The sequence below is a fragment of the Ovis aries genome, chromosome 7 (genome assembly GCF_016772045.2).
Source record: "Ovis aries strain OAR_USU_Benz2616 breed Rambouillet chromosome 7, ARS-UI_Ramb_v3.0, whole genome shotgun sequence".
In the NCBI taxonomy this organism is placed as follows: domain Eukaryota; kingdom Metazoa; phylum Chordata; class Mammalia; order Artiodactyla; family Bovidae; genus Ovis; species Ovis aries.
In genome coordinates, this window is record NC_056060.1 from 11,437,746 (window position 1) to 11,464,715 (window position 26,970).

General features: G+C 38.1%; 1 protein-coding gene across 4 annotated transcripts; it reads right to left on the reverse strand.

The window, feature by feature from the left end:
• Positions 1–1,078: 1,078 nt before the first annotated feature.
• PSMC6 (proteasome 26S subunit, ATPase 6) lies at positions 1,079–25,729 on the reverse strand. Of its 4 annotated transcripts, none has more exons than XM_004010220.5 (14): positions 25,625–25,729; positions 24,564–24,643; positions 24,433–24,472; positions 24,136–24,188; positions 21,747–21,814; positions 21,391–21,505; positions 16,166–16,253; positions 14,817–14,878; positions 14,611–14,734; positions 14,199–14,260; positions 12,757–12,877; positions 12,532–12,612; positions 5,343–5,414; positions 1,079–1,947 (listed from the first exon to the last, which is right to left on the reverse strand). In XM_004010220.5, the coding sequence occupies exons 1-14, from the start codon at positions 25,707–25,709 to the stop codon at positions 1,829–1,831; spliced, it is 1,170 nt and encodes a 389-aa protein (XP_004010269.2). In that variant the 5' UTR covers positions 25,710–25,729; the 3' UTR covers positions 1,079–1,828. The 4 variants fall into 4 exon arrangements, with proteins under 4 accessions (XP_004010269.2, XP_060274808.1, XP_012036114.2 ...); XM_060418825.1 differs by having other exon boundaries at positions 1,079–3,018; XM_012180724.4 differs by lacking the exon at positions 12,532–12,612.
• Positions 25,730–26,970: the final 1,241 nt, after the last annotated feature.

Here is a 26,970-nt window from a genome sequence, read left to right on the forward strand (position 1 = left end):
CTCACTTTTAAGCAAACCGAAACGGTGTACTTTTAACAATACTTGGGAATATGACAATTGGAAAATATCAAGAAAAAATCTTAAATTAGAAAAATTGATAGCTCACTAATTTGTACATAATACTGAAGGTCTCTTCCTTTAATTTTAAGCTTATTACACTTCAACGTATTAGTAAACTATAAACTATATGGCTTTCAATATCTTTTTAAAAGGAGTTTGAATCAGTTAATACGATATTGTTAATAAAGTTCAGGTATATAACACTTTCTCTGGGCCTAGGGAGATAATGGTATCTTTTTTGTTTTTAAACAGATGAAGAAAATTAAGATTAGTGGAGGAACCCACACTTAAAAACATTCAAGATTTGTACACCAAACTTACTCTTAAAAACGACCCCCCGCGCCCCAACAACTGCAAATTACAATGGAAAGAATAAAAAAGATCACATTGATATTTGACCTAAACCTGACATCCTATTACTTTTTATAGTCATATTTATGAAACTCACTAAATATACAGAGAAATAGAACTGTTTAATAATTTTTTAAGGATTAAATTGGCTAGTTTGAGGGCTCCATTTTCTTCACCACTATCTGTAAACGGTTCTCTTTTAGTCATAAAAAGGCACATATTACTCTGCTAGCAAGTTTTTTATTAGAAGAATGATTTTATAATTACCTGAGTCATATTCATTTCTTCAGTGTTTACTAAACTGAAGACAGTTTCTTTTTTTTAACTGCACCTTTAATAACATAATCTTAATTGCTGCCCAATGATGATTTCCTGTTGTAATTTGTTAAAGCTTTAATTCCCACATAATATGAGAAAGAATTGTGTATAGGTAACAGAACTTTTGTTTTGAACACTTCTGACATCAACATCCCCTACATCAGACACTCTGAGCCTGGTATCCATAGATACCTATGGAGTCCATGGGTGAGCTTGGGAAATAATACATCTTGCAAGTTTTAATATATGCAAAATTGTGTGTATACATATGTGTAAGTTTTTCTGAGAAGAGTGTACAAACCTCAAAAGGAAATTATCATCTTACAAAAATCAAGAAAACCAAGTCACATTTAATAGCAAACATTACTTTTAATCATAATCTTAAAAAAAAGGTATGGATATGCATGTACTGAATCAATCAACTATCATACAGCCTAATCATAGAAGGCAAAAAATAAATAAAGACTTAATGGAAGGAGGGATATACAGATATAGACTCTCTCTCTCGCTCTCTCTCTCATACACACACACACACACACACATCTATGTTACATATAGTAAAATGGTCTTGAACACTGAGTGTAGGTACTGTTTTCAAGTTCAAAAATCTACGATCTAAATACAACTTCATCTTGGTTATTAGTTTATTATACTTACTAAAGAACCTAACAGACCATTGTAAATGTAGTCTTATAAAAGACAAGAATATCTGTAGGAGAACTAAATTAAACAGATTTTATTAAACTTTTTAGGATGAGGAAAACAAGTGATATAAAATAAGTCATAAGAAATGCTCCCTGGTACTACTATCTCAAACCATTTTCAAGGTTTTACAAAATACTCACACAGCAAATACAAAAAGCTTCAACATACTCTTCCGACTCCTGCTGCAATAAATGCAACATTAACAAACATACAAATTTCCTCTGTACTTCTTAAAAGCAGAATTACTGAATTACTAATTTTTACAATGTTATTCATACACATTTTTATTCATATGCTATTAATGAGATCATTGCCAATACATACACTATTTTCTTTAACTTTTTAAAAATTAAGCCAATAGATGTCATGCAGCGATCAAAAACCTTACAGTAAATTACACAGGTTTGTAGTCCAATTTAGACTCTAGCTTCTTAGAATCAGCCACTTTTCTGACTGCTTTCATGAAGTCTTCCTGTACTACAAAATCATGATCGGCACGAATTGCAAACATACCTGTGGAGAATAAAACAACACGACTGCTATATTTAATATGTGATTATTTACTATAAAATAATGAAGAAGGGTAAATGAAATGGGTGAAGGTGGTCAAAAGGTACAAACTTCCACTTAAAAAAGTCAGTCCTGGGGATGTAATGTACAGCATGGTGACTATACTTATTAACATTGCATTTTATATTTGAAAGTTGCTAAGAGTAGATCACAAGAAAAATATTTTTCTATGTGTGATGATGGAATGTTAACTATGTTGACTTTCTGTGGTAGTCATTTCATAATATACACAAATACTTAATCATTATGTTGCACACATGAGACTAAATGTCAATTTAGTTTATATATCAATTAAAACTATATCTCAATTAAAAAAACGTTAAAAGAAAAGTAAACAACATAATATTATTCTACGGAATAAATGTGAAGGAACCCAGATGTACTACTTCTCAGCAAGCAGTTCCAATTTGTTAAAAACCACTATCATTGTTCAACTAATTTCCATAGCTATAGTGAGCACTATTTTCCAAACCAAAAATTAGGAAACAATGAAACAATTATCTGGATACTTAACTCCAGCTCACACAGTCCCTATATCCAAAGGCATCTTGAGAAAACAAAAGTGAAAGTAAAAGAGAAGTCACTCAGTCGTGTCCTACTCTTTGCAACCCCATGGACTGTAGCCTACCAGGCTCCTCCATCCATGGGATTTTCCAGGCAAGAGTATGGAGTGGGATGCCATTTCCTTCTCCAGGGGATCTTCCCAACCCAGGGATCGAACCCAGGTCTCCTGCATTGCAGACAGATGCTTTACTGTCTGAGCCACCAGGGAAGCCAATGAACAAAACCCAACTATCAACAATACATACACATTTTAGGCAGCTCTTTCCTAACTCTACATGCAGCAATCCCCTGGAAGGAGGGAGCGCATGTATGGTTTGCTGCTGCTGCTGCTAAGTCGAGTCAGTCGTGTCTGACTGTGTGACCCCATGGACTGCAGCCTACCAGGCTCCTCCGTCCATGGGATTTTCCAGGCAAGAGTACTGGAGTGGGGTGCCATTTGCCTTCTCCGATCTATGGTTTGGGAAAACACAAAACAACTCCAGTAATTTTGATACCTTTTCCTTGTTAATAATCAAAAACTTAGAGAATAAGAATTAAATAAAGTCAACAGTGGGCTTTAACAAAAACCAATGGCATTATTCATGTAAGAAAATTTACCTTTTTCATGTATAAATTGATAATATGACTTTCATATTCAAATAACACAATTCAATTTTTGCTTTCAAATTTTTGACAAGTTACTTGTCAAATACTACTTGACAAGGAGGTAAAGGTTTGTAGGTGTTTCTGAAAAACATTAATTGTGTCATAGATGTAGGTCCCAGATTTTCAGACAAACCTAATTTCCCAATAAGTTAAAACTGGTAAAATACAATTATCTACTAAATAAATGAATCCTACTACTATTTTCACTGAGGATCTGCTTATACTGAATTTTCACTAAGATTAAATGACTGGATTGCAATAGAAAATTTCAAGGGTTGCTTCCTGTCTTCAAGATTTCTATATAAGAATTCTTGGCAATAGTTATTCTGCGCTATCCTCAGAAATTAGGTGAATGGAAATGACTAGTTTTTTTAATAGAGAAGTTTTAAAACCTGTTTAGAACGCTGTAATTTAATTAGGCAAGCTATTTTTCCAAACCTTGTGCATATTACTGTTTCCAAATAATTTTCAGTCAATGAGTGAATCTGAGATACATTCTAATCCAAAAAAAAGATAATCTCAGGATTTGAATGGGAAAAGACAACTATAACTGAATTAAATATATTTTAACTCAGAAAGATATGTTAAAAAAAATTTGAAGCTGAATAAAAAGAAAACCAAATTCAGTCTCCAGATGAGAAGCATAAAAAGCTTAAATTTTAATCCACACCAAGTTACAATTCTTCATTGGGAAATAGCTAAAAATAAACTTTAAAAAATGTGGGAAAAAGAATATAACTTAATGGTATCAGCTTTTAAGATTATGATACTGCTTTTGTTTGGATTTCAGTTCCACCAAAAAATCTTCTAACAAGTTGGTCCAATGTAGATTTTGAAAGGAGAATGTCATAATTTAAGTTGTGGGCTTCCGTGGGCTCAGTTGGTAAAGCGTCTGCCTGCAATGTGGGAGACCCAGGTTCAATCCCTGGGTTGGAAAGATACCCTGGAGAAGGAAATGGCAACCCACTCCAGTACTCTTGCCTGGAAAATTCCATGGACAGAGAAGCCTGGTAGGCTAGAGTCCATGGGGTTCCAAAGAGTCTGACACGACTGAGCAACTTCACTTTGCTTTGCTTTTAGTGTAGGTTACTGAGTTTACCTCAATATTTTTGCTTATTAATAAGTCTTTGTGAGCATGATTTACTGTGACTTCTACTAAGAGTTTCTGGACCTGCAGATTTTGATCCAGATACTGACTCACAGTATACCCATGAAGATACTCCTATGGAGAAGCATGTCTGAGCAGCCTCTTTAAACACTGGTGAATTTAAGAGAAACGTTAAAAATAAGGCTAAAGGTAAAATGAAAATGAGGAAATCACATATCCTAATACTTAAAAACTTCATATGCAACATATGAAAGTAAAATCTACTGTAGATATTAATTTTTTTAATTTAAAAATTTTGTGTGGAGGACAAATCTAAGTGACTCTGTAAGGTTTTAAAGCCACTTGTTAACCGGAAATAAAAATCATACATTTCACAGAGAAAATCATACTAAAAAACTACTACATTTCCACAAATTGCATGAACACAAACTTTATAAATCCATCTTTCAAATTGAACTACTGGCTGACTAGTGTCAGAAGGCCTGTCAACCATTTTGCAGCAGATGGAGTGACCCCCAGTGCTGGCTCGGCTGGGTTTCTAGCACATGCGTGGCAATTCTGTACGGTCTCAGACTTACTCCAGGGGGACAGCATGCTATCACATGCATGTTTTTCCAAATCCTACCCAGAGGCATCTGTAAATGCCAAGAAGTTAACTTTCCCAAGAAGATCTCGTCCCATGGAGGAATAGAGGATAAGAGCTGGTAAATAAATGCTCTGGTCTCCCATATTTCAGCCAGACAATCCTGGAAAGAATTCTGTATGTTTCTCTGAAGCTTCATCAGAATCAAACACCTCCTTCCTGCAACAGTTACTTTAGCTATATATCCTTGTAACAGCCTTCCCTCTTTGCATCTCACTTGTCCTGTTCTCTCCTACTTCTTGGACTCAATTTCCCAGAAAATAACAAGCACTCAAAACCTTGCAAAGTCCAGGCTCTGCATTTGGACAAACCCAAGCACATTTTTAGCAAATTAAACAAATCAAAATCAAGAGTAAAAACTGTACTTTAAAGCCTTACCTGCTTCAGTACAAACATTTCTTAGGTCTGCTCCATTAAAGCCATCTGAAAGCTTCACAATTGCTTCATAATCTGTTTTAGAAAAATACTGGAAATTAGGTGTAAAAAAAAAAATAGTTACAGTAGACCTTTACTTGATTTATGACTATATAGAAAATTTAATTTAAGAGCTTGCTTCGAAATAAGTCAGCTAGGCATGATCTGTGTCAATATTCCACAATATCAACAACTAAAAGCAATACTTATGTTAAGTAAACCAGCACCAAGCAGAAATAAACGTACTTCTAAAACTCTAAAACCAAGAAACAATTGAGATCTGAAAGCATCTTAACCTGTTTCTACACAGAGACACAATTAAACACATGTGAACTTCATGTATCTGTCATGTTATTACTCTAAAACTGTAACCAAGTTTATAAATTACAAACCAAGTCTGTAATTTGAACAAATCTAGAACATTCAAAACCAACTGTAACCACAATGGAATTTTAATCATTAAAACAAATACAAACTACACCAAAAATAAGTCATCAGACATCATTTTACCACACACAGTTTTAAATGCTAGCGTAACTACTGGCTAGGTTTTCTGATTTCTGTGAAAGCTCCAAGTGGTGAGATCTATGATAACAGTAATAGCTACATGACCTTTCTGTCCACATGACAGACTTGAAGATCTGCTGATTAGGCTAAGCAATTATAGACTTGATGAAGGACAGGAAGAAGAGAGGCAACAAAGGCTACTACAATGTGAAAATCTGTGATAAGACACCCTTGTCAGGCAACCTAGAATATGTGAATCTCTATTTGAAACCACAGACAATTCATCAATTAGTCTTCACTTATCTCTCTCTCCTAGATCATTATCATCAGCAAAAAAAAAAAAAGTAAATCCCTCCATCTTAAAGAAAACTCCCCCAATTCCTAATCTCCATTTCTGCTGCACCTCCACATCTTCTCCCCTTTGCCAAAGAACTCCTAAAAGAAGTGTCTAAACTCAATGCCTCATGTCCTCATCTCTCTGACATCCATCTGCATAAGGCTCTCACTCCTACCACTCCAAAGAAATTTCTTTTCATGAGATCACCAATGATCCTCACCTAGTAAATCCAATCTCAGAACTCTTCTTATCAGGCCCACTGTCAGCATTTGACAGGAAATTAGTCCCTCCTTAAAATAATTTCTTCATTTATTTCCAGGACACCACCAGCTCCTGGTTAATTCCTACCTCTGTGACTACCCTTTCTCAGTATCCTTTGATGGTTTTTCCTCTCAATTTCTTAATGCTGGAATTAGCTCAGTTTTTAAAACCCTTCTCTATCCATGGTCACTTCCTTAGAACCATCTTTATGCTGACATTACCCATATTTCTGGCTGCAGCACAGACCTCTCCAATGAACTACTGATGCACCAAGAATTACTGATCAACATCTTTATTTGGCTATCTAACTGGCATCTCAAATTAAATATTGCCAGAATCAAATTCTTCATTCTCCCTCTAAAACTTAATCTTTCCTGTCTTACCTCAAATTTAATTGATGGCAATTCCATTTGTCCAGTTGCATGAGTCAAAAACCTATGTCATTCCTGGTTCTTCTCCTTAGCTCACACCCTACATCTGATTCATTAGCAAGTTCTATGACTTCTATCTTAAAAACATGTCCAGAATCACATTAGTACAAAAGATGCTGCTACCTCTTTAGACCAAGCCACCACCATCTTTTGCCTGCATTACTGAAATAGCCTCCTCATCGATCTTCTTGTTTATATCCTTGTCCCTCTGGTTGCAGCCAGAATGATCTTAATTAAGGTGAGTGAATTTTGAAAAATTTACAAATGATATAATGCCTGCAATTTAAAAAGCCAGAGGGAAAGTAAGAGGTAGAAGAAATTACAGATGAAACAAGATTGGCCAAGAGTTAATTACTAAAGCTGGGGAATTAATACTTGATAAGATTATACTCATCTCTACTTTTATGTATTTCCAATTTTCTGCAATAGAAGGTTAAATAATAAAAAGGTCATATCATTCCTCTGCTCACAATCCTCCAATGACATGCATACCACTAAAAACAAAAGCCAAAGTTCCTACTCAGTGGCCTCAATAAGGTTTTACAAAACCTGATTCCCATTACTTCTATGATTTATTTCACTTGCTGCTGCTGCAAAGTCACTTCAGTTGTGTCCAACTCTTTGCAACCCTAAGGACTGTAGCCCCCCCAGGCTCCTCTGTCCATGGGATTTCCCAGGCAAGAACACTGGAGTGCATTGCCATGTCCTCCTCCAGGGGAATCTCCCCAACCCAGGGATCAAACCCACCTCTACTGCATAGTGGGCAGATTCTTTACTGCTGAGCCACCAGGGAAGCCCACTTCACTTGCTACTGTCCCACTGACTCTGCCACAGACACTTTGATCTCAATGCTGGCCCTAGAATGTTCCAGGAATGCATCTACTTCAAGGTCTTCTTACTTGCTGATCCTTCTGCATGATCTTTCCCCAAATATTCTTCTAGGTCACTACTTAAAAATCACTTTGGTAAGGCCTTCCCTGTGCTTCCCCCTCCCTACCTCCATTCAAAACTGTATACATGTTCATACCTGCTCCTGGCATTACCTATTCCCCTTTTCTTGTTTTATTTTTCTCCACAGTACTTATCATCATCCAGTAACTATGTATTAGGCAAGTCAAGATAGCGGAGTAGAAGGACATGCGCTCATCTTCTGCAAGAACTCCAAAATTACAACTCACTGCTGAACAACTATCAACAGGAGAATGCTGGCTCCCACCAAAGAGACACCCCACACCCAAGGGCAACGGAGAAGCCCCAGCAAGATGGTAGGAGAGGCAAAATCACGTTTACAATCAAATTGCATACAACCAGAGACGCCTGGAGGGCTCAAACACACCTTGTGTGCACCAGGACCCAGAGACCCCACAGAGACTGAGCCAGAACAGTGTCTGTGTGTCTCCTGTGGAGGTACAGGTCAGCAGTGGCCTGCCACAGAGACAGGGGCTCTGAGCGCAGCAGATCTGAGTATGGCATAAGCGTTCTTGGAGGAGGTCGCCATTAAACCCACCAGAAAGCCACCAGAACTTACACACACTAGGGCAACAGGCTCTTGGAGGGCACAAACAAAACCTTGTGTGCACCAGGACCCAAGAGAAAGGAGCAGTGACCCCACAAGAAACTGGCGCAGACCTGCCCAGGAGTGTGCAGAAGTCTCTGGCAGACGCGTGGGTCGGTGGCGGCCACTGTGGGCTCAGGGACACCGGGTGCAGCAGGAAGTGCAGGGGACCCTCTAAAGGAGGTCGCCACTACCCTCACCACCTCCACCATAGTTGGTCTCAGGTCAAACAACAGGGAGGGTACACAGCCCATCAACAGAAAATTGGATTAAAGATTTACTGAGCATTGTCCCAGGGCTTGTCCCACCCATCAGAACAAGAACCAGTTTCCCCCTCAGTCAGTCTCTGCCATCAGGAAGTTTCCATAAGCCTTTTGTCCTTATCCAACAGAGGGCAACAGAATGAAAACCACAATCACAGAAAACTAATGAAACTGATCTGGACCACAGCCTTGTCTAGATAAAAGAGCTATGACCCATGAGTGTAGGGCCACCTAAGATGGACGGGTCATGGGGGAGAGTTCTGACAAAAAGTGGTCCACTGGAGAAGGGAACCCTATGAACAGTATGAAAAGGCAAAAAGATAGGACACTGAAAGATGAACTCGCCAGGTTGGTAGGTGCTCAATATGCTACCGGAGATCACTGGAGAAATAATTCCTAAAAGAATGAAGAGATAGAGCCAAAGCAAAAACAACACACCCAGTTGTGGATGTGACTGGTGATGGAAGTCAAGTCCAAAGCTGTAAAGAGCAATACTGCATAGGAACCTGGAATGTTAGGTCTACAAATCAAGGCAAATTGGAAGCAGTCAAACAGGAGATGGCAAAGTGAACATCAACATTTTAGGAATCACTGATCTAAAATGGACTGGAATGGGTGAATTTAACTCAGATGACCATTATATCTACTATTGTGGGCAGGAATCCCTGAGAAGAAATGGAGTAGCCATCATGGTCAACAAGAGTGCAAAACGCAGTCCTTGGATGCAATCCCAAAGACGACAGAATGATCTCTGTTCATTTCCAAGGCAAACCATTCAATATCACAGTAATCCAAGTCTCTGCCCCAACCAATAATGCTGAAGAAGTTGAAGTTGAATGGTTCTATGAAGACATACAAGACCTTCTAGAACTAACATCAAAAAAGATGTCCTTTTCATTATAGGGGACTGGAAAGCAAAAGTAGGAAGTCCAGAGATACCCAGAATAATAGGCAAATTTGGCCTTCAAGTACAAAATGAAGCAGGGCAAAGGCTAACAGAGTTTTGCCAAGAGAAAATATTGGTCTTAGAAAACCCTCTTCCAACAACACAAGAGACTTTACACATGGACATCACCAGATGGTCAATACCAAAATCAAATTGATTATATTCTTTGCAGCAAAAGATGGAGAAGCTCTATACAGTCGGCAAAAACAAGACTGGGAGCTGACTGTGGCCCAGGTCATGAACTGCTTATTGCCAAATTCAGACTTAAATTGAAGAAAGTAGAGAAAAATACCAGGCCATTCAGGTATGACCTAAATCAAATCCCTTACAAATATACAGTGGAAGTGACAAATAGATTTAAAGGATTATATCTGATAGACAGAGTGCCTGAAGAACTACAGACGGAGTTCAAGACATTGTACAGGAGGCAGTGATCAGGACCATCCCCAAGAAAAAGAAATGCAAAAAGGCAAAATGGTTGTCTGAGGAGGCCTTACAAATAGCTGAGAAAAGAAGAAAAGCTAAAGGCAAAGGAGAAAAGGAAAGATACACCCATTTGAATGCAGAGTTCCACAGAAAAGCAAGGAGAGATAAGAAAGCCTTCCTCAGTGACCAATACAAAGAAATAGGGGAAAACAATAGAATCAGAAATACTAGAGGTCTCTTCAAGAAAATCAGAGAAAATCAGGGAACATTTTCATGCAAAGATGAGCACAATTAAGGACAGAAATGGTATGGACCTAACAGAAGCAGAAGATACTAAGAGGAGGCAAGAATACACAGAAGAACCATATAAAAAAGATCTTCATGACCCAGATAACCACGATGGTGTGATCACTCACCTAAAGCCAGACACCCTAGAATGCGAAATCAAGTGGGCCTTAGGAAGCATCACTACGAACAAAGCTAGTGGAGGTGATGGAATTCCATCACCTATTTCATCAGCTATTTCAAATCCTGAAAGATGATGCTGTGAAAGTGCTGCACTCAATATGCCAGCAAATCTGGAAAATGCAGCAGTGGCCAAAAGACTGGAAAAGGTCAGTCTTCATTCCAATCACAAAGAAAGGTAATGCCAGAGAATGTTCAAACTACCACACAATTGCACTCATCTCACATACTAGTAAAATAATGCTCAAAATCCTCCAAGCCAGGCTTCAACAGTATGTGACCCAAGAACTTCCAGATGTTCAAGCTGGATTTAGAAAAGACAAAGGAACCAGAGATCAAATTCATAACATATACTGGATCATCGAGAAAGCAAGAGAGTTCCAGAAAGATATCTACTTCTGCTTTATTGGCTATGCCAAAGTCTTTGACTCTGTAGATCACAACAAACTGTGGAAAATTCTGAAAGAGATGGGAATACCAGACCACCGGACCTGCCTCTGGAGAATCTGGATGCAGGTCAAGAAGCAAAAGTTAGAAATGGACACAGAACAACAGACTGCTTCCAAATCAGGAAAGGAGTACCTCAAGGCTGTATACTGTCAGCCTGCTTATTTAACTTATATGCAGAGTACATCATGTAAATGCCGGGCCAGATAGAGCACAAGCTGGAATCAAGATTGCTGGGAGAAATGTCAATAACCTCAGATATGCAGATGGCACCACCCTTACGGCAGAAAGCGAAGAAAAACTAAAGAGCCTCTTGATGAAAGAGAAAGAGGAGAGTGAAGAAGTTGGCTTAAAACTCAACATTCAGAAAACTAAAATTATGGCATCCAGTCCCATCACTTCATGGCAAATGGATGTGGGAACAGTGGAAACCTTGAGAGACTATTTTTTGGGGCTCCAGAATCACTGCAGATGGTGACTGCAGCCATCAAATTAAGACACTTGCTCCTTGGAAGAAAAGCTATGAACAACCTAAACAGCCTGTTAAAAAGCAGAGACGTTACTTTACCAACAAAGGTCCTTCTGTTCAAAGCTATGATTTTTCCAGTAGTCATGTATGGATGTGAGAGTTGGACTATAAAGCAAGCTGAGTGCCGAAGAATTGATGTTTCTGAACTGTGGTGTTGGAGAAGACTCTTGAGAGTCCCTTGGACTGCAAGGAGATCCAACCAGTCCATCCTAAAAGAAATCAGTCCTGAATATTCATTGGAAGGACTGAGGCTGAAGCTGAGACTCCAATACTTTGGCCACCTGATGAAGAACTGACTCACTGGAAAAGATCCTGATGCTGGGAAAGATTGAAGGAGGGAGGAGAAGGGTTCAACAGAAGATGAGATGGTTAGATGGCTTCACTGACTTGATGGACATGAGTTTGAGTAAGCTCCAGGAGTTGGTGATAGACAGGGAAGCCTGGTATGCTACAGTCCATTGGCTCGCAGAGAGTCAGACATGACTGATCAACTGAACTGAACTGAATATACTAGACTGTTGACTCTGAAGAACACAAAAAGTATAGGCATCAGCTCTCTCCATAATCGAAAATCTGTGTATAACTTATAGTCAGCCTTCCATATCCATGATTCTGCATCTGTTTATTCAGCCAAAGCCAGTCAGGTAGTACTACAGCATTTGCTAGGGAAAAAAATCCACATATAAGCCGATCCACACAGTTCAATCCCACGTTGCTCAAGAGTCAACTGAGTATTTTACTCACTTCACCTGTCTCTCCTGACAAGTTATATGAAGGCACGAACTTGTCTGTTTTGTTCATTGCTATATCCTAGGCACTTAGAACAACTCAGCACAGAGAAGATGCTCAATAACTATTAGCTGAATTCAAGACCACCATGTTTCCTGAATCTAAAACTCAATTTGGTAGACTATCGGTAATATCCAGTAGTATTTTGCTTCACGGTTACCAAATATGAATATATAAAAAATAAGCTATTTCCTTACCTATTTCACCATGCTTTGTAATGGGACCTGCATGGATTTTCAATATATCTAACCTTGCTTGTTCGTTTGGTAAATCAATATCTGAAAATAAGATAATTATAAAAAATTCTATTACAGTCAGGTTTTTTCTTTGTTAAATAGAGTAGGGGGTGAGGAGGAGGTTTGGGATACAGAAATAGACATAGACAAAGAGAAATGGACAGCAGGCAAAGAAATTTAACTCACGTATTTTTCTATCTAATCTGCCTGGACGAAGCAAAGCAGGATCCAGTGTATCTGGTCTGTTGGTAGCCATGATCATTTTAACTCTATGCAGAGTATCAAATCCATCCATTTGATTCAGTAGCTAAGAATGTATTTGTGAATATAAATCAAAGGTACATTTTATAAAATATCCCAACCATTAAAAAACTTCAGACACAACTTTTATATGCCTAAAGCCATGAAATATATTGCTTACAGATAGATATGAGGTACAGAATGATAATTTGATGAAATATTTTTTTCTTACATAAAGGGATATATTTTTCATGCTAAAAGTTCCAACTAAACTATGTGGATCTGATTTCCAAGTTCAAATTTTTTGACAGAATTAGTTTTAAAATAAAAATAATAACTAATGTTTCAAGTGCTTATGGTATGCCAGATATAAAATTTACATTAGCATAACTGGACACAATGATTTTCTACAAACCTGATAATAAATCCATTAAACATCTTTTCAAATAATTCTATTATACATAGAAATACTGAGACATATTTCCTTTAATTTCTAAAGTTTTCTTGAGTAAATGCTGGAAAATCTAACTGCATTCAATAACATCTTTAAAACAAAGCTAATCTAACAATATGTCTATTTCTTTATGTCAATATGTCTAACATTCCCAAAATGTTAGCTAATAACATATCAGCTACATGAATAAAACTAGCATGTGTTGCTTTAAAAATAATTCAATTTAAGGCTTCTAAAAGACTCTTCAACTAATTTTGAAATACTGTGTATATTCTGAGCAGACCAGAAACATTTATAAAAAACAATTTTCCAATACCCACACTGAGACAGAAACTGACAATGTATTACCAATGCTACCTATCTATTTATAGAAGTTAGAAAATGTGTTTAAAATCTTGCCATCACTTTCACAGAACTTAAGAGTGGGAAAAAGCTTTAATATACATTTCAATACCCCAGCATCCATCTTCAATAATCAAAACAATTTTAGCTTTCTTTTGTTGTCAACAATAGAGGAAAGTATTAGTAATTTTCAGAATAGCCTAATACATAATGACAACTCATTTACTGTTACCAGTTTTAATATATTTGTCACTTGTGAAATATCTATAAAACTAATACAAGATCACATTCACAATGTAAGTACAATATACAATTTAAATATTTAAATAGCTAGTCTGCTCAAAAAACAGAACAGTACAGCAGTAAATCAAATGAAAATTTTTGGATATCCCTATTGTTTTCTAGGACTCATTTTCTTACTAGAGACTGTGCCAGAGAAAAGTGCTCATTCCTGGCAATATTTTCAAATTTCATATGTAAGTGCATTCTTCATTTAAACCATTGTACATATTTTGACTTTCAAATACCCAATGTATACTTATTCATTTTATAAATACTGATTTTCTTCTAAACCACTTTCACCAAATATTACCTCCATTAAAGTTCTCTGAATCTCTCTATCGGCTGAAGTACCCTCAGAAAACCGACGACCACCTAGAATAACGATATGGAAACTTATGTGTTACTCCTCCTCTTTAAGCATCATTTAAGAAAACAATACAAAAATGATAGTTCTAGGGTTTAAAGTATTAAGATGAAAATTAATTAACAAAAATTATACTGATAAAATTAGAATTGATTTTGGTATGTTTCTCATTTTCTCAGTGTTGAAGTTTATTTATTAAGATTGGTTAAACTTTAAGAATTAAAAAATAATTCATCTTGCTACTTCACAGAAGTTGCAATTAGAGGTGAAAAGAGATGGAAAAGTTTCTTTTAGATTAAAAAGTTTTCCTAACTTTCAAGAAAAGTTTAAAATAAATTTTTAAAACTGTTGTTCTTACCAATAGCATCTATTTCATCCATAAAAATGATGCATGGCTGATGGTCCCTGGCATAGTTAAACATTTCTCTGATCAAACGAGCACTTTCACCAATGTACTTGTCTACTATAGAACTAGATACAACCTGATTAAAGGAAAAACATTAAGGTAAACATAAGATAATTCAAATTTAATTTCAACAACTACACAAAGAATCTTCCCTTTACCTTTAAGAAATTGCAATCCAGCTGGCTAGCCACAGCTCGTGCCAAGAGTGTTTTTCCTGTACCTGGAAATGAAAAAAGAAGTAATTTTTGAAAAGTAATATAAATTTGAGGGAAAATAAGATACATTTTCAAAAGCTTTTAAGAATGTAATCCTTTGAATAGTAAATTTTGCAAAAGGAGGCCAAGTCCTGAACAGAATTTCCATTTTATTCAAAATATCCTTTCTCATTTTAAGCCAACCGAATACATAACTCTAGAAATATAACAAACCCTACTTAGCAACAAACTATGATGGAAACTTGCATATTAAAATCCATTGGTCTATACTGCACACTGAGTGGATCTTTACTTAGGTATGATATTATAATATTAAGTATTGGCTATTTGAAAACTACTGATTCAGTGGATTATTAAAATCTTCCCAATACTGGCATTTTCCATTATATAATATTTAAAAAATCATATTTGCTAATACCATCACCAATCTCATCCTGTCCTGTATTAACACAATGGAAAAGTTGTCAAGCTCATAGTACCAGATATAAAGTTTTCAAAAACAAATTTTCATGTGCAAAGTTCCAATTTTATCAACAGTTACAGATGGGGTCAGTTGTTTAACAGGATTGGCTAACTTCATTTTTTTAAAAAAAATATGTGCAAGGTTACCAGTAACCAGTCTGATAACTAATTGTAAATTTTTCTTTCAAGTAAAATGGCACTCTATGAAAAGCAGCGAATTCAGCAGGCAACTGAATAACAGCACAAATGGTTTTCTTGGAGATATCTACCCTATTAAGAATGCAACAGAAATACTTTAAAGTATTTTCCATTTCCTCACAAAATACAAGACATTATTCAAGGATCAAAAGTTCATATTTTTACCAGTTTATCAAGGACATTTTAAAGTGTAACTGGCCTCTTTTCATACTGCACATGTTGAGTGGCCACAAAGACAATGACTATTGTAACATTTTGTGCCATTGACTTAATTGATTCATGCTACATCATGAGCACCCTTGCACCATCAACACAGATGTTAGCTGCCTTTTTCACTGTGTTGACATCTTAGTATTACAAGAGTAAGTTCTGACCTTGCAGATGCCCCGAAAGTATCTCTGGGATACCCATGGGTCTGTGAACCACACGGGACAACTGGCTAGAATCACAACATGTTAAGATATATGCTTATGAAACATAAGACTAAGCAAGGCTAAGAAAATTATAGACACACATCTCCAGTTGCTTCCTTACTCTGAACAGAATGAAGGCTGAAGTGGCGACATTAAATATTTATATCTTATTGTTTTATTCATTGATTCATACTGAGACAGACGTAGCTTAACACCAACCTGGTGGTCCATATAACAAACAGCCTTTTGGAGGTATTATTCCCACACGCTGGAATAATTCAGGGTTTGTAAGAGGTAATTCTATTACCTAGAAAAGAAGTTGCAGGTTTCTTAAACAGTTAGTTAACATTTTAACGTACTTTCAAATATTTTAAGTACAATATGAGCTGTTAACGTACACACATAATTCATAATAGATCTAGAATTCGTGCTATGTAAAACCATTTATACTAGAGGTCTTTATCTGGCAGATGTAAGATATCTCTTAAATCTAAAGAGCTTAAAATATTTTAAAAATTAATTAAAAAGCATGTGGCAGAACTTCCCTGGTGGTCCAGTGCCTAAGACTCCACACTCCCAATGCAGAAGGCTGGGCTGGGGAACTAGATCTTGCATGCTACAATTTTAAGATGAGGACAGTCAAATAAATACATAAAAATACTTACTCATTTTTTTAAACAAGCATGTGGTAATTTGTACTACTTATTTAACACACTTGTTAAAGTAACCACACACTTGGCATAAGTGATGGTTGCACAGGCATATAACCTGTCAAAACATACTTCAACTGTACATTTAAAAACGTGTACATTTAAAATTTCACTGAATATAACCTATGCATCAACAAAAAAATTATACTAAAAGAAATCGGTTAAGCTAAAAAACCCAAAAAGATCCACACTATTTTGCATTTGAATACAACAAAAATAATTATGAAATTGTCACTGAAAGAAATGTTATTTAAAATTTTCTTAGGTTGGCATTTTGTCATAGTAGTCTTAATAAAACCATAAATTCTGCTCTTAATGTTCTAGTTCAGTTCAGTTGCTCAGTTGTGACCGACTGTTTGTGACCTCATGGACTGCTGCATGCCAGGCTTCCCTGTCCATCACCAACTCCTGGAGCTTGCTCAAACTCATATCCATCGCATTGTTGATGCCATCAACCATCTCATGCTCTGTCATCCCCTTCTCCTCCTGCCTTCAATCTTTCCCAGCATCAGGGTCTTTTCCAATGAGTCAGTTCTCCACATCAGGTGGCTGAAGTACTAGAGTTTCACCTTCAGCTTCAGTCCTTCCCATGAACACTCAGGACTGATTTCCTTTAGGATGGACTGGTTGGATCTCCTTGCAGTCCAAGGGACTCTCAAGAGTCTTCTCCAACACCACAGTTTAGAAACATCAATTCTTCGGTACTCAGCTTTCTTTATAGTCCACTTCTCACATCCATACATAACCACTGGAAAAACCATAGCTTTGAACAGACGGACCTTTGTTGGTAATGTCTCTGCTTTTTAACAAGCTGTTTAGGTAGGTCATACATAGCTTTTCTTTCAAGGAGCAAACATTTTTTAATTTCATGGCTGCGGTCACCATCTGCAGTGATTTTGGAGCCCCCCAAAATAAACTCTCTCACTGTTCCCACATCCATTTGCCATGAAGTGATGGGACCATATGCCATAATCTTAGTTTTCTGAATGTTGAGTTTTAAGCCAACTTTTTCACTCTCCTCTTTCTCTTTCATCAAGAGGCTCTTTAGTTTTTCTTCGCTTTCTGCCATAAGGGTGGTGCCATCTGCATATCTAAGGTTATTGATATTTCCCCTAGCAATCTTGATTCCAGCTTGTGCTTCATCCAGCCTGGCATTTACATGGTGTACTCTGCATATAAGTTACATGAGCAGGGTCACAATATTCAACCTTGACGTCCTCCTTTCCTGATGTGGAAGCAGTCTGTCGTTCCATGTCCAGTTCTAACTGTTGCTTCTTGACCTGCATACAGATTTCTTAGGAGGCAGGTCAGGTGGTCTGGTATTCCCATCTCTTTCAGAATTTTCCACAGTTTGTTGTGATCCACAGAGTCAAAGACTTTGGCATAGCCAATAAAGCAGAAGTAGATGTCTTTCTGGAACTCTCTTGCTTTCTCAATGATCTAATGGATGTTAACAGTTTGAACTCTGGTTCCTCTGCCTTTTCTAAATCCAGCTTGAACATCTGGAAGTTCTTGGGTCATGTACTGTTGAAGCCTGGCCTGGAAAATTTTGAGCATTATTTTGCCAGTGTGTGAGACGACTGCAACTGTGCAGTAGTTTGAACATTCTCTGGCATTCCCTTTCTTTGGGATTGGAATGAAAACTGACCTTTTCCAGTCCTGTGGCCACTGCTGAGTTTTCCAGATTTGCTGGCATACTGAGTGCAGCACTTTCACAGCATCATCTTTTAGGATTTGAAATAGCTCAACAGGAATTCCATCACCTCCACTAGCTTTTTTCATAGTGATGCTTCCTAAGGCCCACTTGACTTCGCATTCTAGGATGTCTGGCTCGAAATGAGTGATCATCACACCATTGTGGTTATCTGGGTCATGAAGGTCTTTTTTGTACAGATCTTCTGTGTGTGTATTCTTGCCACCTCTTCTTAGTATCTTCTACTTCTGTTAGGTCCATACCATTTCTGTCCTTTATTGTGCTCATCTTTGCATGAAATGTTCCTTGGTATGTCTAATTTTCTTGAAGAGATCTCTAGTCTTTCCCATTCTATTGTTTTCCTCTATTTCTTTGCATTGATCACTGCGGAAGGCTTCCCCTTATCCCTCCTTGCTACTGAGCCACAGTCAGCTCAATGCCCTAAGACTGATTCAAAGAAAGCAAAGTGAGGGACCCAAAAGGTGAGGATTTGACTGTCCAATTTAAACTCTTCAGTCCCAGTAACTTGTTCAGTTCAGTTCAGTCGCTCAGTCGTGTCCAGCTCTTTGTGACCCCACGGACTGCAGCATGCTAGGCCTCCCTGTCCATAACCAACTCCTGGAGTTTACTCAAACTCATGCCCATTGAGTCGGTGATGCCATTCGACTCTCTCATCCTCTGTCAACCCCTTCTCCTCCCGCCTTCAATCCTTCCCAGCATCAGGGTCTTTTCCAACGAATTAGCTCATCACATCAGGTAGCCGAAGTATTGGGAGTTTCAGCTTCAACATCAGTCCTTCCAATGAACATTCAGGACTGATTTCCTTTAGGATGGACTGGTTGGATCTCCTTGCAGTCCAAGGGACTCTCAAGAGTCTTCTCCAACACCATAGTTCAAAAGCATCAATTCTTCGGCGCTCAGCTTTCTTCACAGTCCAACTCTCACATCCATACATGACTACTGGAAAAACCACAGCCTTGACTAGACGGACCTTTGTTGGCAAAGTAATGTCTCTGTTTTTTAATAGGCTGTCTAGGTTGGTCATAACTTCTCTTCCAAAGAGCAAGCATCTCTTCATTTCATGGCTGCAGTCACCATTTGCAGTGATTTTGGAGCCCCCAAAAATGAAGTCTGCCACTGTTTACCAGTAACTTGAGAGAGAAACTTTTATTGAATAGTTTTGCACATACCAAAATTGTGGGCAATTAATATTCTCAACTGTCTCCAGATGGAAAAGGGGACTACATGTTCATGGTGTGTGTGTTTGTTTAATTAATATTCTCAACTGTCTGCAGATGTCCTTGGTGTGTGTGTGTAATTAATATTCTCAACTGTCTGCAGATGGAAAAGGGATTGCATGTCTGTAGTGTATGTGTGTGAGAGAGAGAAAAATAGAGAGAGATTCTGCTCCTATGGCTGATGCAGCAAACCACTGTAAAAGATTTCACTGTTTCATGAAGCACCAGTTCTCTCTCTGCCCTTTCATTAACTACTAAGTGAAAATAACATGCGTTTATCTATGCTTAAGCCAGTGCTTCCTCAAGATGGTTTTAAAAAAATTAAAAAGCTTGGTTTCATAATCATCTGGAATGCTTATTTTTGCTTTTTAGGCCACACCATGAGGCATACAGGATTTTAGTTTCCCAACCAGGGCTGGAACCCAGGGTCCCAGCACTGGGAGTACACAGTCTTAACCACTGGACATTAACGCAACTCCCCCAGAATGCTTGTTTAAATGTTAATTCCTGTTGACTCTACCCCTAATCCATTACATCAAAACCATGCAGAGAGCTTAAGAATCTGTACCTTTAATAAGAGTTCCAGAAAATTTAAAGTGCTGAAATCAGATAATGCAAGCTTTTCTAATTAACCAAATTCATTCCTGAGTGTATCCATCCTAAAATAGGATGAAATCAATAGGACAATGTAATCTGCTTAAAAGAGAATTGTTAAGAAGCTATCTGTGCTGTGAAGCAAGGCAATCCTGATTTGATTGTTCACCTAAGAACTTAATTGTTTCTGTTGTCCAGTCACTAAGCTGTGCCCCACTCTTTGTGACCCCATGGAATGCAGCACACCATTAAAGCCTCCCAAAGCCAGTATTTTTCTTAAATGACAGTAAACAGCTTTAACAAAATAAAATATGTAAGACACAGATAACTTACTCTATTATAAGGGTAATAGCATAACGAGGTTTTGGGAAAAAACTACATCACACACACTATCCAAATGTGCTCCAACCCAAGTAAATTACAACATAATCAAACTAACAGATGGCACGAGCACTGGATTATATCCATTATTCAATATATTCAGTATATGTCAATTATTCTTAGTTGTTTCCCCCTTCTTTGTCATAAAAAAAGAGTAAGATTTTTCTAACACCAAATTTGGCCACCTCATGCGAAGAGTTGACTCGTTGGAAAAGACTCTGATGGTGGGAGGGACTGGGGGCAGGAGGAGAAGGGGACGACAGAGGATGAGATGGCTGGATGACATCACTGACTCAATGGACGTGAGTGAGTGAACTCCATGAGTTGGTGAGGGACAAGGAAGCCTGGCGTGCTGCAATTCATGGGGTCGCAAAGAGTCGGACACGACTGAGCGACTGAACTGAACTGAACACCAGATTATCTCCAAATTACAAAAACCTGCCATTTTTATAGCTAGAGCGTCAGAGCTATTTTTCTCTCAGCAAAAATACTATTTATATAATATTCAGTCAATATTATTTGGACAAAGTAATTTTACATCCTCTCTCTTCCTTCAGGCATTTCTTTTTCATGGTTACTTATTTTTGATACAAATGTACATGACACATCTTAACAGACAGCCCACCTACCACCACAGAGGTAGAGTGTGGCCCCTAGGACAGAGGTGGGGCAGGGAGAGGAGCTGGTAGCACTGCCATCTGCCTCTCAGCCTCCCCAGACTGCAGCCCAGGCTCCAGAGACCCAGACACCACAGGCGCTGGCTTTCAGGCATTTTAAAACCAGTACCATTTCTTGATAAGTTCAGAGAACAAAGCATACACTACCAACCTCTCTTAATTCACGAATCTGTTCTGATAGCCCTCCAATCTCAGAATAAGAAACATTCCCAGGGTCCTCATGAGACATGTTGTAAACCAATGGATCCACTTCTCTTGGCAAATATCTGTAATAATAAAGTGTACTTTTCTTTTAAAAGATGTATTTTGTCTCAGTCTACAAAGAGTATAAATGACTGCTTATACAAGAACCTGTAGGAGATCTTATAAAATCATGTTTAAGTTAATCTGAAATTAGTAAAAGCAGAAAAGTGGCAAAATATTCAGTGATCTCAGGAAACACCAATTTTGGATAAAATATTCCCTCCATGACAATAAAAGGTTAACTAAATAGTATAAGACACATACCTCATGATAGTTAGTGTAGTCATATCCAAAGCAACTCTTGTTCCTGGCTTCAGCTTACTTTTGTCAAGCTAATTTTATAAAACAGAAAGTGTTACATAAACACTTGAAAGGGGGTATAACAGTATAACAAGAGCATAGTTAGAAGCCAAATAATCATTTTTATCCTTCAGAGAGAACACTAATCTTAGGTTATAAACAACATGCAGTGCTACCTCTTAAAAAAGTGCCCTTTTGTGCAATCTCACTGTGAAACGTGAAACCCCTAATACACAAAATTTGAGGAGCCAACGACTGTTTTTGAAGCAGGAACTGACTGCAATATTTTACTTTCAAAGGCTATTTAATAGTTTTGCTCATCATTTTGATTTAGGCACTGTAGTACAGTGACTTTGGAAACTGGTAGCAAAGTATACATATAGAAATCCCTTAGTGAACATTTGTGAAGAAAGGAAAGCACCTTACAAGTATGCCCATTAAATTTATTTTAAAAACTATGGTTTTGAGAAGAATATACTCCATGATCACAGTAGATAGGGGAGAAATGCACTGTTTCCCTCTAGAGATTTTTTTTTTAATTCTAAAGAATTAAAAAAAAATCCCAGCAACCTTCATTCATTCCTTTGCTACCTGTCAGACACTATGGCAAACATATTTCATGTTAAGTTGAATCATACTAAATAATTTATTGGCATATTTAGGCAGTGTAACTTATTTGGATAGAACTGGATAGAATCTATCCAAAGAGATTCAATCACACTCAGGCTGTTTCTCAAAAAAAAAGTTACTTTTCAATAGTTTAGAAAACTGCTTGTTAATACAATTTCAGAATCACACAAATTACTAAACACTTTTCACAGAATTTTGCAAAGAGTGCTTGGTTTAGGATTTAGTGCCAGTTAAAATGAAGTGGGAGGCTTCTCTGGTGGCTCAGTGGTAAAGAATCTGCCTGTCAATGCAGGAAACATGATTCAATGCCTGGGTCAGAAGATCCCCTGGAGGAGGAAATGGCACCTCACTCCAGTGTTCTCGCCTAGAAATTTTCATGGGCAGAGGAGCCTGGAGGGCAACAGTCCACGGAGTAGCGAAGAGTTGGACAGGATAGAGCAACCTAAAGTGGAAGCAAGCTAAAAACTAGGTTTAATATAATGGATTAAACTAAAAATATTTCCTAGATACAGTAGTTCCCCCTCCCTTATTTATAAATGGAAACTTTATCATAATAAGTATGTATGTAGAGGAAAAAACACAGCACATATAGGTTTGGTATATGCCTAGATTTCAGGCATCCACTGGGAGTCTCGGGACATATCCCCCACGGATTAAGGACTACTGTACTTGAAACAAGAGCTTAAACAGAGATCAATAAGAAGTTATTTCATTTATATCTATAGGCAATATATACTCTGGCCTTTCTAATATTTTTCAGCTTTCAAATGCTCTATTGCCCTCATACAGTCATGAACTATCTTTAAATGCCAACTTTTGGCATCCAAAGGGTCCTAAAAGGGACATAAATATCCTTTATAGGATTAGGCATCTAAAATTTTGATTTAGAAAATATCATCCCACTTATATGTAAGTAAAATTTTAAGACTGAACTTAGTTCTTGGGTAAAATTCCATTCTATAGCCATGTCGGATCAATGTTTTAAAACCTGAACCTGATATAACAAATACTCAGAGAAAGCTCTTCCAATGAGTTTTTCAAAATCTGCTAAAGGCATTTCCTAAAGAACAGAGCAGTACATAAATTGGCTTCAGTGGTTACTAAATAATTCAAATCTGTTTGTCAGTTTTTGACTGCAAAATAAAACTTGGAGTTATCTCAGTTTGCTTATTCTAATCTAAACCAATTCATACAAAATCAATTTAATCTATAGTAAAGTTGATAAGTAATATTTCTGAATGTTTAAAGTGCAATTTATAAGGTTTAATCTTTTAAGTCTTCTTCAAAAAGAGACATTAAAATAAAATAACCTGAGTTATTTTTCAGTTCTAAGATTCTCTGATTTCTCTGTGTGTAGAGTTGACTGAGCTAATGCAATCAAGCAGAAAAATAGACTACCAGGAGGGCTCAGCTGGTAAGAATCTGCCTGCAATGTGGAAGACCTGGGTTCAATCCCTAGGTTGGGAAGATCCCCTGGAGAAAGGAAAGGCTACCCACTCCAGTATTCTGACCTGGAGAATTCCATAGCCAGTATAGCCCATGGGGTTGCAAACAGTCGGACACGACTGAGCTTTCATCAGGAGTCAAATCCATGGTTTGAGTTTAGGCTTTACTAATAATTAGCTGTATCTGAACAAGTCACCTTTGGGACCTGGAAAAGTAAATAACTTACTTGAAAGCACTTTTGTCAATTATAAAGCACTATACAAATATAAAATGTTACCTGTCGACGACAACCCACAACATATCTCGGTCCATTTGTAGCTTTAACAATGACTAAAGGGGAAAAAAGAAATGAAAAAACAAATTGAAACATAGAAAGTAAAAACTAAATATATCCACATTGATGGCAGGTTGCATTTTATTTCTGTTCTCCAAAAGACAAGAGTTGAAAGAAAACTCAGTCTATGCAAGAATATCATCTATCTTCATTATACTCATTTAAGCAATAAGCATTCAAAGCTGGTGACAGAAAGGAGGTAACCCTGCTCTTTTTCTACTAACAATCTAATACACTTACATTTTTCTTCAGTTAACTGCTTAAGTACTTCACCCACAATCTAATAAAGACAAAAGAGAGCATTATTTTTTGCCAAGAGCTTAAAAAAATAAATCACCATCACCCTCTACATCCCAAACTCCATTACCTACCTGCCCAACACTTTGTAGAGCCTTCAGATCATTTTCAGATTTTTCATACTGCTTGGTAAGTTCTTTTAATTGTTCCCTTACTGAAATAATATAATTTGAACATTTTGAATTAAGTAATCTTCGCGAGTTTAAGGCACCAAATCTTAACTTTTGTCTGTTTCACTTTACATATATTTTATATCCATTGTATCAAACCACACAAAAGTAACAATGCTGTTTGTAGATGATGTGTTTCAAAACGAAATATTACAGAGAAAGCACCTATTTTTATTTTCTTGATTGGCGATACTTACTTCTTTGAGCACATTTTAGGTAACATTTTTAACAGGTATTGACCTTCTGGCATTTCCAGATCTGAGATTACAAATCCGAATAATAAGAGTTAGACCCTCCTCACTTCATCTATCTACATGCACTGTTACCCTCTGGCTTTTTAACCTAAATAAAGCTCCGCAGAATTATGGTTAAGGTTTTCATTCATTACGTCGGTGACGGTGCATTAAGAAAAAAATACAAAACTCTTTTTATTTAGTTCAGGAGGTAAGGGAAACTTGTATAATTAATGCAGTATAATTCAAACCACGAGTAAAGATGAAAAGGGCTATTACTGACCGATACGCCTTATCCCTTAAACCCCATGTTCGGCTTTCTTCTCCACTAACAAGCCAACCCCCCTAGAATCTCATCTCGCGCTTGAGCTTCTTTGACTCAAGTCTTTTCTCCGCTCCGGGTCCCAGGGCTCCACCAACACTGCACTCCTTGCACCTGAATCTGGGAAACATCTCTGACCAACTTCTTCCTCACTCTTTGTCGGGTCATTTCCCACTTTCATCTCAGAACTGGGGATGTTCTGTCTGTCGCCTGGACCAGACTAGATCATTTCCACGCCCGAAAAGGCTCGGCTTCCCAAATACTGGGCGGAATGACAAAGCGCCTTGTCCCTGGACTGAGGCCTTCTCATCCCAGGGACTCGGTTGCCGAACTCGGCAAAAGGCCTCCACTTCGGCAGAGACAGAAGCGGGTCCAGGTACGAGATTACGTGGAAAGAAAGGTGCACTCACACTCCTTGAGACGGCCGTCAATCTCTTTGTGCTCCAGCAGTTTCTTGCGGTAGTCCTGAAGCGCCTTATCTCTAGGGTCCGCCATGATGAGAAGCCGTCGCTCATAGGGGATGCCGGGAATGGCCATGGCCGCCCGGGCGGGGGACGGGGCGGGGCGAGGGAGAAGAGCCTCCCTGGAAGGGCAGGTTCTCAGGTGACCCCGCCCCTTCCGGTTGGCTCCGCCTCTGCACTGCCCTTCTCCAACTTCTGCGTCTAGGGCGCCGGAACCCGTGGAAGGAGACCTCCACCTACACCGTCCCCTGCTGGTCTGCCTGGGTAAAGCAGGGCTCTGTCCCCTGAGAAGCCTTGGTGTTTTTAAGTCATGCTGTCCTGGAACCACTAAAGACTTTGTAATAAACTAATATGAGAGTAAAATAGAGAATATACATATTTCTTTAAGTAGCGCTGATGGCTTATCCATGTATACCTGTTGGTATAACACAACACTATCTAGGATCTCCAGGTACAGAATAAGTAAGCTATTGATTCATTTCTTCACTCAGTGAATGAAGTACTAAGGATTTGATCCGGTGGGAAAATTAAAGAAAAAAAATATTTCAAATTGTAATAAATGCTGTTCAGTTCAGTTCAGTCGCTCAGTCGTGTCTGACTCTTTGCAACCCCAGGAACCGCAGCACACCAGGCCTCCCTGTCCATTACCAACTCCCAGAGTCCACCCAAACCCATGTCCATTGAGTTGGTGATGCCATCCAACCATCTCATCCTCTGTCGTCCCTTTCTCCTCCTGCCCTCAATCTTTCCCAGCATCAGGATCTTTTCCAATGAGTCAGCTCTTTGCATCAGGTGGCCAAAGAATTGGAGTTTCAGCTTCAACATCAGTCCTTCCAGTGAACACCCAGGACTGATCTCCTTTAGGATGGACTGGTTGGATCTCCTTGCAGTCCAAGGGACTCTCAGGAGTCTTCTCCAACACCACAGTTCAGAAGCATCAATTCTTTGGCACTCAGCTTTCTTCACAGTCCAACTCTCACATCCATACATGACCACTGGAAAACCATAGCCTTGACTAGATGGACCTTTGTTGGCAAAGTAATGTCTCTGCTTTTTAATATGCTGTCTAGGTTGGTCATAACTTTCCTTCCAAGGAGTAAGCGTCTTTTAATTTCATGGCTGCAATCACCATCTGCAGCGATTTTGGAGCCCAGAAAGATAAAGTCAGCCATTGTTTCCACTCTTTCCCCATCTATTTGCCATGAAGTGATGGGACCAGATGCCATGATCTTCGTTTTCTGAATGTTGAGCTTTAAGCCAACTTTTTCACTCTCCTCTTTCACTTTCATCAAGAG

Bases quoted from the DNA above. Each gene is read 5' to 3' on its own strand.
- PSMC6 (XM_060418825.1), bottom strand. From the start codon at position 25,709: ATGGCGGACCCTAGAGATAAGGCGCTTCAGGACTACCGCAAGAAACTG. The intron at 24,473-24,563 runs GTAGGTAATGGA...TGTCTTTATTAG, and splicing joins CTCTACAAAGTGTTGGGCAG to ATTGTGGGTGAAGTACTTAA. The intron at 21,815-24,135 runs GTAACATTTTAT...TTATAAAATTAG, and splicing joins TTGTGGGTTGTCGTCGACAG to CTTGACAAAAGTAAGCTGAA.